This window comes from Bison bison, unplaced genomic scaffold (genome assembly GCF_000754665.1).
Source record: "Bison bison bison isolate TAMUID 2011002044 unplaced genomic scaffold, Bison_UMD1.0 scf7180017864310, whole genome shotgun sequence".
In the NCBI taxonomy this organism is placed as follows: domain Eukaryota; kingdom Metazoa; phylum Chordata; class Mammalia; order Artiodactyla; family Bovidae; genus Bison; species Bison bison.
In genome coordinates, this window is record NW_011494882.1 from 725,453 (window position 1) to 736,143 (window position 10,691).

At 38.1% G+C, this 10,691-nt stretch overlaps 1 protein-coding gene across 1 annotated transcript in view; it reads right to left on the reverse strand.

Moving 5' to 3' along the window:
- Nucleotides 1-2,854: 2,854 nt before the first annotated feature.
- Nucleotides 2,855-10,691, reverse strand: part of ARAP2 (ArfGAP with RhoGAP domain, ankyrin repeat and PH domain 2) — a 201,877-nt gene continuing 194,040 nt past the window's right edge. The window contains exon 33 of the mRNA XM_010852420.1: nt 2,855-5,324. Coding sequence (XP_010850722.1) covers nt 4,944-5,324 — 381 coding nt within the window. The 3' untranslated portion in view covers nt 2,855-4,943. The remainder of the gene's footprint in view (nt 5,325-10,691) is intronic.

Sequence of the window (10,691 nt, forward strand, 5' to 3'; positions counted from 1 at the left end):
ACTTTTCTTCCAAGGAGCAAGTGTCTTTTAATTTTCTGGCTGCAGTCAACATCTGCAGTGATTTTGGAGCCCAAGAAAATAAAGTCTGTCACTGTTTACATTGTTTCCCCACCTATTTGCCATGAATTGATGGGACCGGATGCCATGATTTTAGTGTTTTGAATGTTGAGTTTTAAGCCAGCTTTTTCACTCTCCTTTTTCACTTTCATCAAGAGGCTCTTCAGTTCCTCTTCACTTTCTGCCATAAGGGTGGTGTCATCTGCATATCTGAGGTTATTTATATTTCTCCCAGCAATCTTGATTTCAGCTTGTTCTTCATCCAGTCCTGCATTCCTCATGATGTACTCTGGATATAAGTTAAATAAGCAGGGTGACAATATACAGCCTTGATGTACTTCATTCCCAATTTGGAAGAGTCTGTTGTTCCATGTCCAGTTCTGTTACTTCTTGACCTGCATACAGATTTGTCAGGCAGCAGGTATGTTTCTCTGGTATTGCCATCTCTTGAATTTCCACAGTTTATTGTGATCCACACAGTCAAAGGCTTTGGCATAGTCAATAACGCAGATGTTTTTCTGGAACTCTAGCTTTTTCTATGATCCAATGGATGTTGGCAATTTGATCTCTGGTTCCTCTGCCTTTTCTAAATCCAGCTTGAACACCTGGAAGTTCTCAGTTCATGTATTGTTGAAGCCTCGCTTGGAGTATTTTGAGCAGTACTTTGCTAGCATTTGAGGTGAGTGCAATTGTGTGGTAGTTTGAACATTCTTTGGCATTGCCTTTCTTTGGGAAAGTCTGTCTTTCTGAGCTTCCCTGGTGGCTCAGATGGTAAAGCGTCTGCCTGCAATGCAGTAGACTCGGGTTCAATTCCTGGATTGGGAAGATCCCTTGGAGAAGGAAATGGCAATCCACTCCAGCACTCTTGCCTGGAAAATCCCATGGATGGAGGAGCCTGATAAGCTACAGTCCATGGGGTCCCAAAGAGTTGGACACGACTGAGCGACTTCACTTTCACTTTTCTTTGGCATTGGAATGAAAACTGACCTTTTCCAGTCCTGTGGCCACCGCTGAGATTTTCAAATTTGCTGGCATATTGAGTGTAGCACTTTAACAGCATCATTTTTTAGGATTTGAAATCGTTCAGCTGGAATTTCATTACTTCCACTAGCTTTGTTAGTAGTGATGCTTCCTAAGGCCCAATTGACTTCACATTCCAGGATGTCTGGCTCTAGGTGAGTGATTACACCATTGTGGTTATCTGGATCATGAAGATCTTTTTTGTATAGTTCTTCTGTGTATTCTTGCCACCTCTTCTTAATCTCTTCTGCTTCTGTTAGGTCCATAGCATTTCTGTCCTTTATTGTGCCCATCTTTGCATGAAATATTCCCTCGGTATCTCTACTTTTCTTGAAGAGATCTCTAGTCTTTCCCATTCTATTGTTTTCCTTTATGCCTTTATTTCACATAAGAAGGTTTTCATATCTCTTCTTGCTATTCTCTGGAACTCTGCATTCAGTTGGGTGTATCTTTCCCTTTCTTCCTTGACTTCCACTTCTTTTCTCAGCTATTTTGTAAGACCTCCTCAGACAACCATTTTGCCTTCTTGGCATTTCTGCTATGTATACTAAAATCTGAGGATACCCATAGTCAGCTTTTCATCCTCACGGGTAAATATCTGTAGATTTAGCCAATTATTAATAGCATGTTAAGTTTGCAGTTCACAGTGGGCTGAATTTGCTAATGTGGAATGTGTGATTACCAAGGGCCTACTGAATATTTATTGAAAACATACACAAAAAAGTGGATTGTGTAGTTCATTCCCTTGAGCAATGTGGGGGATAGGGATGCTGACCCCTACCCAGTTGAAAATCTGTACATAACTTAGTTGCTCCCCCTGTCTGTGAAATCAATCAACAGTAGATCATGTAGTACTCTATTATTTACTGCTGAAAGAAATTCATGTATAAGTGAACTTGCACAGTTCAAACCTGTGTTGTTCAAGGGTCAACTATATATAAGTCATCACAAAAAGCCCACAAGATTGGTTATTCCCACTTCTCAGATGAGAACATTTAGATTCTGAACTTTAATCCAGTAATTCACAAAAATGTCTCAAATCTATACAGATATGAGTTATTAAAAACTTTACATTATACATTAGTAGCCATGGAAGAGAAGATAGGTATATACAAAATAATTTACAACATTTTCAACAAAAAATTTTTAAAAATAATAACTAAGGGATGTGAAGCAGATAAATTTCAGTTACCGACAATATTCATTTCTGTGCTGTTTTCAGATGATTAGAAATAAATGTGATGATTGTACACATAACAAGATATTGTTCACATTAAGCTAATTTTGTCTTTTGTTGAGCAAATAATATGAAAGTTTTGGTGCAAATTTTGATGAGATACTGTAAGCTTTCATCATCTCCTCAAAGTAATTATTAGAAGTGTGAGAAATGTGCAAATACCTGGATACTACAGTCTATCCAAATAAATTCGGTGAATTTTCAAAAATATTCCTTTCACAATACAGTTTGTATATTTTAGCATTAAAATTATCAAATATAAATTAGCAGATAATATAGTTATATGGACATCATATTTTTGCTTCAATTACTTTTGCTTAATTTTATTAACTTTATTGCAACAGAAATGAGAGAGTACCATCAATTTGTTTCTTCATGTCTGCATATAGTCATCATTTAAAAGAGAACAGTATTCATACTGACATGTTAAAAAACTAACAGCTAGTTTGAAGTATATATTGAAACTTTTTTCAAATGCAATCTATTTATTTATTTTCAAAAGATGAAGGTGGTTAATTTGAAAAAACAGTCACATTCAGGTGGACTTGGAAAACAATTTTAATTTTTACTTAAAATATATGAGATGTCATCATTAGCCCTTATCTTACACTTGAAAAATGGAGACAGTTGTACAGGAAGGGAAATAGAAGTTATTAGATTTTAAGCTCAAGTTTCAAAAGTATTCAAATAAGGCAGGTAAAAAAAAAAAAATCCAGATACTGTTCCATTGTCCAGCATAATTTTCATGTCCCCTTATTTCATAAAACATAAATATTATCATTTACTAAAAATAATAGTTTTAGTTTTTTTTTTTTTTCTAAACACCATGATTCTTGCTTTATAGCTATGAAGGCTCCCCAGCAGTGCCACCTATTTCATAAACTGACCAGCAGTTTCTCTCTTAAAAAGAAAATTCCAATCTATGTGGATTTAAAGAATAAATATCACATATCCTTTGTAAACTATTTTATCACCACCAGGTATGAGAGATCAGTATTTTGTAATGAAGAAATTCATAGCATTTAACAGCATATTACTGCACTATGATTGGACTGAAAAAAGTATGGGCCTTTGTATACTGATAAATTCTGATAAGACACCTGAAAAACAGGTGGGGGGTAGGAAATGGTAGGAATAAAGCTTGGCTACCTACTAGTAAAATAATTTTGATCAAAACTCACCAGACCTAATACAATTCTAAAGAAACTGATGAAAAGTGCTACCCCTGTCAACTATTTGAGAAAACAACCAAACTAGTAGCTGGTCTTTATGTGGAATTAAAAATAGAGGGCTCTGTCATTATTTATTAGGCAAAGGAAGAAGATTCCTGCTTTACTAAAAAGAAAAAAAAAAATAGGTTGAAAGGGAACTAGTAGCTCCCCAAAGTATAGTAGTTAATCTAATTCCTACCCCCAGATGGCCATATGTTGTACAGTTTCAGTAAATTGTGACTCAATATTACTTCAGAAATGAACATACAATGAATATACAAAGTAAAACAGTAATTAAAAAAACAATAAAACCCTGTGATGATGACTGTTGCTCATACTGGAATGACAGTAAGGAAGTCACAAAATTTGCTCGTATACAGCAACAGTGCAAGTGGCATCCATGCCAGGTCCGGTATACATGATCTCTTCAATGCAGGGTAAGAGTCCTCTCAGCAGCCACCTGCAAAGAACTCAAGTGTAGTGAATGGGTTGGTACTGCGCTTGGTCCACTGACACCATGGGAACAGTGGCCAGTGCCCTTATTCATGTGTGCTGGCTGAATACTAATCTTGGGAAACACTTAAGTCACTAGATTATTTTCTTAACAAGCAGTTTCTCATGAACAAGGTCTGGTCAACAGTAAACTAGAATGAATCTCAACCTGACCTCCTTGGCTTTCAGGACATGTGTTAATTCTTTGCCTCTTTTTAAAACCTCAGTGTTGTTTGATAGGCAGCCACTAAAATAAATCCTCCCCCTTTCCAACTTACTTTCCTTTCTTTTCCCTAAGGTTGGACCCTATGTAAACCTAAAAACATATGATAACTTTATATACAAGGTTTCTCAAAGTGCAAAATGTGTTACATATAGTTTCATAGGCTTCATTTACATACAGCATTTTATACAATACAGTACAGTTTGCAATTTCTGTTCATAAATTTACACGACTTAACAGACACCTACAGTTGACCCTTGATCAATGTGGGTTTAAAACTGCGTGGGTCCACTTATATGTGGATATTTTTAAAAAGTGAATCCTACAGCACTACATGATCCACAATCAGTTGAACCTACAAATGCAGAGGAATTTCAGATACGGGGGCTGACTCTAAATTATACACAGATTAACACACTAACCCCTGCCCCATGTTGTTCAGGGGTCAACTGTACTTCAAAAGGTTGGCCACTCAGAGTAACCCAATGCCTTCCTACGCAAGGTTAACATTTTGAACTGTACAAGCTTTGTTCAGACCACAACACAGTGAATCCTAACACTTGTCACATATATACATACATATTAATAGTTTAAAATGCTCTTTAAATGGTTAAGGATAGCTAAACACATCTCTCCCAGCATAAAATACAGTTTGGTTTCAGACACTGTACACAATATTTAAAAAAATAATTTGTAGGACAAGTCATTTTATTTCCTTCTGCACCACCTGCTCATCCTGTAACTCTTTTGGAAGCGTTCTTGATCGCTGGAGAACCACGCTAAGCTCTTCTATGACCTTTGGTGGTAACTTATTATTGCAGTCCAAAGTATCTTTGCCATTCCTGTCCTCGGTCTTCCTCAGTGTCTTTAGGCCTTTATGGCCTTTCTGTCGCCCTGGAAATACCTCAGCCTCTGTGTCCTCCAGACAGTTGAAACTCCGGTGTTTTCTGGTTCGATTTCGAAGTTTCTCATCCTTGTGCTCCAGGCATTGGGCCACGATGGAGGCTTTCTCCTTTAAGGTGCCATCTCCACCTTGGTCACGCTTTGCACCAAGCCGCAGCCTTTCGAGTTCTGCTTTTGCACTCTTAAAATAAAACAAAACATCTCAGAGGGAAGCAAGATCTGGCCTACTCTGCTTAAATAATACATGGCACGTAAAAGTTGATGCTTATTTTATTAGCGTTTATTTCTATGACTTAGGTTCTAACTTGACTTTTGGCACCAGCAGCAGTCTGAATTCATAGACGGATCTGAGAGCTACAAAACCAACTGAAATGGAGATCACGGAAATTCATTTTAACAAGCATTTAACATACCACTTCAAAGATGTCTTTCAAGCTAGTTATTCAAATTGACTCCCATTTTAAACTTGCCTCTTTCAATTCACTCCTGCTTGGATGTGTCACATGTTCATGCATCTATAATTCCTACAGTGTTGTACCCGAAATACAGAGGAAAACGGGGGTCTCTGTGGCCATAAGTCCAGGAAATACACTTTGTAATAGATCCCTCTTTGAGATTCACAATACATATTAAAGAAGCTAAGAAATACTTTATCAGAAAAACCTGTTCAACTTATTCTGTTTTTTTCTCCTCCAAAAATATTTGACTAGTACAATCTTTTCCCCATATAATGCCTATTAGAATCCTACAAGCAAGAGTTGAAGGAATTTCTTCAAAATTTCCTCATAAAAACTGCACAGCACGAAGAAATCCAAGGAAAATTTCTTATTGTATTATAAATGTTTGAGAGAAAGATGAAATTGGTGATGTAACATGAAGAATGGGACTGTTTTGCAGATGGCAAGTAGAAGTATCTGTGCTTACCCATTCTTATGAAAACACCAAAAAAACTAACTGAACAACCATCAACAAAAACACACACACACTCTGGAACCTTTAAAAGATACCTACATCCAAAGACAAAAAGCCACAATGAGATGGTAGGAAGAGTATAATCATGATAAAATCAAATCTCATATCTACTGGGTGGGTGATCCACAAACTAGAAAATAACTATACCGCAGAAGTTCTTCCACAGGAGTAAAAGTCCTGAGCTTCACATGAGGCTTTCCAGCCAAGGGGTCCGTCTCTGGGAAGAGTAGCCCCCAAAGGATCTGGCTTGGAAGGCAACATGTTCTTGGGTTGGAAGAATCAATATTGTTAAAATGACTATACTAGCCAAAGTACTGCTATACTTAGATAACCTGTATAGCACAGGGAACTCTGGTCAATATTCTGTAATAACCTAAATGGGAAAATATGTCGAGAAAGAATAGATACATATATATGTATAGCTGAATCACTTTGCTGTACACCTGAAACACAATATTGTTAACTATACTCCAATATAAAATAAAAAAATACTACTTTGAAAAAATGAAACTAAGTAGCATAAACAGTGTTTTGACTAAGATGTCCAATGTAATGTTCAAAGGGCAACACCTCACCTCTTTACTTTTATACATAGTGCTATTTCTAGTATACTAGATAAGCTATTCATACCTCTTGTGATTGTCTGAATGCTGCTCAAAACTCAACACAGTGCAAGGAGGGTTTTGTTTTTAGCTTTTGTTTGATTTGTTCACTGATGAGTGAACTTATCACAGTGCCTGCAGATGGGAAATTACCAATAAATATTTTCTGAATAAGGGATGAAGACAGGTTTAAAAAATTCAAATGTATAATATTTCATTTTATCATATTCTGTTTTATCTTCCTAAATTCCAGCAGATTGGGACATAATTTTACAATTTTAAATTTTCTGATAAGCTCATGATTATACAACTCAGAGAAATGCTTCTACTCTAAACCTGATAAAAAATATTTAGCTGTTTAGTATCTAGATCAATTCTAAAGTTTCATTAGAATGTGTTAGAATGGCTACACAGCCATGTGAATGTTATTAATGAATTGTGCATGTAAACTGGTTAAAATGGAAAATGTATTTTATCACAGTGCAAACAGAAAAATAAGAGAGGATTAGTAAATATGGTGGCTATTTAAACATAAGGATGTGATGGGGACTTTATAAATAAATATGAATCTTAAAGTTTCACTTGGTATCTTCAGTTCAGTTAGGTTCAGACTCTCAGTCGTGTCTGACTCTTTGCGACCCCATGAACCGCAGCACGCCAGGCCTCCCTGTCCATCACCAACTCCCGGAGTTTACCCAAACTCATGTCCATTGAGTCGGTGATGCCATCCAACCATCTCATCCTCTGTCGTCCTCTTCTCCTCTGGCCCCCAATCCCTCCCAGCATCAGGGTCTTTTCCAATGAGTCAGCCCTTTGCATCAGGTGGCCAAGGTATTGGAGTTTCAGCTTCAACATCAGTCCTTCCAATGAACACCCAGGACTGATCTCCTTTACGATGGACTGGTTGGATCCCCTTGGAGTCCAAGGGACTCTCAAGAGTTTTCTCCAACACCACATTTCAAAAGCATCAATTCTTCTGCACTCAGCTTTCTTTATAGTCCAACTCTCACATCCATACATGACCACTGGGAAAACCATAGCCTTGACTAGACGGACTTTTGTTGACAAAGTAACGTCTCTGCTTTTGAATATGCTATCTAGGTTGGTCATAACTTTCCTTCCAAGGAGTAAGCATCTTTTAATTTCATGGCTGCAGTCACAATCTGCAGGGATTTTGGAGCCCCCCAAAATAAATTCAGCCACTGTTTCCCCATCTATTTGCTATGAAGTGATGGGACCAGATGTCATGATCTTAGTTTTCTGAATGTTGAGCTTTAAGCCAACTTTTTCACTCTCCTTTTTCACTTTCATCAAGAGCCTCTTTAGTTCTTCTTCACTTTCTGCCATAAGGGTGGTGTCATCTGCATATCTGAGGTTATTGCTATTTCTCCCGGCAATCTTGATTCCAGCTTGTGTTTCTTCCAGCCCACCATTTCTCATGATGTACTCTGCATAGAATTAAATAAGCCGGGTGACAATATACAGCCTTGACATACTCCTTTCCCAATTTGGAACCAGTCTGTTGTTCCATGTCCAGTTCTAACTGTTGCTTCCTGACCTGCATACAAATTTCTCAAGAGTCAGGTCAGGTGATCTGGTATTCTCATCTCTCTCGCAGAATTTTCCACAGTTTATTGTGATCCACACAGTCAAAGGCTTTGGCATAATCAATGAAGCAGAAATAGATGTTTTTCTGGAACTCTCTTGCTTTCTCAACGATCCAGCAGATGTTGGCAATTTGATTTCTGGTTCCTCTGCCTTTTCTAAAACTAGCTTGAACATCTGGAAGTTTGCAGTTCACATATTGCTGAAGCCTGGCTTGGAGAATTTTGAGCATTACTTTACTAGCCTGTGAGATAAGTACAATTGTGCGGTAGTTTGAGCATTCTTTGGCATTGCCTTTCTTTGGGACTGGAAGGAAAACTGACCTTTTCCAGTCCTGTGGCCACTGCTGAGTTCAAGGACCAATATGGAGTGGTTTTATATATCATAGTGACAGTTTTCTTTCAACTACTGGCAGAGAGACATGGGGACTCTGGTATAGTATTTAGAGGTCAAGTATGGGCTTCTCAGGTGGCACTAGTGGTGAAGAACCTGCTTGCAAATGCAGGAGACATAAGAGAGATGGGTTAGATCCCTGGGTGGGGAAAATCCCCTGGAGGAGGGCATGGCAACCCACTCCAGCATTCTTACCTGGAGAATCCCCATGGATAGAGGAGGCCTTGTGGGCTATAATCCATAGGGATGCATAGTCAGATACAACTGAAGTGACTTAGCACACACTAGTCATCTAGTCTCTTCAATACAATCATCCTGTTTTGTATCAATTTTACTTTTATACTTTCCCCTATACTACCTTATTGAAATTTCCATTGTGCTATCAGGTACCTCAGTTCTATGACTAACTTCTTTACTCCTCAATATCTCTTGACTATTTCCTGTTGGTGTAACTGAAGTCCATCTCAGTCTTGAGCATACCAATTTAGTGTACACACATGCAGTAATACATATAATGCTAAAATTTCAAGTAAAACTATGATATTAAACTAAATAACATAACCTTATAATGAAGGTGGGGAGGGGTAGTGAAGTGAATTGATAAAAATCAAGAGGATGTGAAAGTGAGTGCTTTGTATGATGATATGGTATGTGGAGTGCCATGTGTGTTTTGGGGAAAGGAAAGGACATTGATACCATGGGGAAAAAAGGCATCTTTTATGTGCTTCACTGTCCTTAAGGTATTAATAATTCAGAAAGAAAGGTTGATAAGCTATGAAATTAGGAAAGCAAGAGGTGGCTTGGTCCAGTGGATGCCAGTTTGTGTCAGAGAAAATTGAATGGAAATGAGGATCTGAAATGGAGTTCATCTCTCAGCAGAGAGAATATTACCCTATGAAGTAAGGGCTTCTTCTTATCCCTAGGAGCTTACAGATAAAAGCTGAGCACAATGTACACAGTAAGTTAGGAAGGTACCCGAGAGGAAGTAGGAGGGCCATAGGTATCATTTAGCTTATGTGTTCTTAAGCACTGTTTGCCTCTTCATGTATGATTTGTCAACAACTTACTTCCTCTGGCTTACTCACTAGCTCACTGCTAATTGACTTAATTAATTTTAGAAGTCACTTCCTCTAGGAAGCCTTCCTTGCTTGGAGGAGGTATTCTCTTTTTTTTTTTTTTTTTAATTTTTAAACTTTACATAATTGTATTAGTTTTGCCAAATATCAAAATGAATCTGTCACAGGTATACATGTGTTCCCCATCCCGAATCCTCCTCCCTCCTCCCTCCCCATACCATCCCTCTGGGCCGTCCTAGTGCACCAGCCCCAAACATCCAGCATCGTGCATTGAACCTGGACTGGCAACTCGTTTCCTACATGATATTTTACATGTTTCATTGCCATTCTCCCAAATCTTCCCACCCTCTCCCTCTCCCACAGAGTCCATAAGACTGTTCTATACATCAGTGTCTCTTTTGCTGTCTCGTACACCAGGTTATTGTTACCCTCTTTCTAAATTCCATATATATGCGTTAGTATACTGTATTTATGTTTTTCCTTCTGGCTTACTTCACTCTGTATAATAGGCTCCAGTTTCATCCACCTCATTAGAACTGATTCAAATGTATTCTTTTTAATGGCTGAGTAATACTCCATTGTGTATATGTACCACAGGTTTCTTATCCATTCATCTGCTGATGGACATCTAGGTTGCTTCCATGTCTTGGCTATTATAAACAGTGCTGCGATGAACATTGGGGTACTATGCCCAGCAGTGGTGTTGCTGGATCATAAGGCAGTTCTATTTCCAGTTTTTTAAGGAATCTCCACACTGTTCTCCATAGTGGCTGTACTAGTTTGCATTCCCACCAACAGTGTAAGAGGGTTCCCTTTTCTCCACACCCTCTCCAGCATTTATTGCTTGTAGACTTTTGGATCGCAGCCATTCTGACTGGTGTGAAATGGTACCTCATAGTG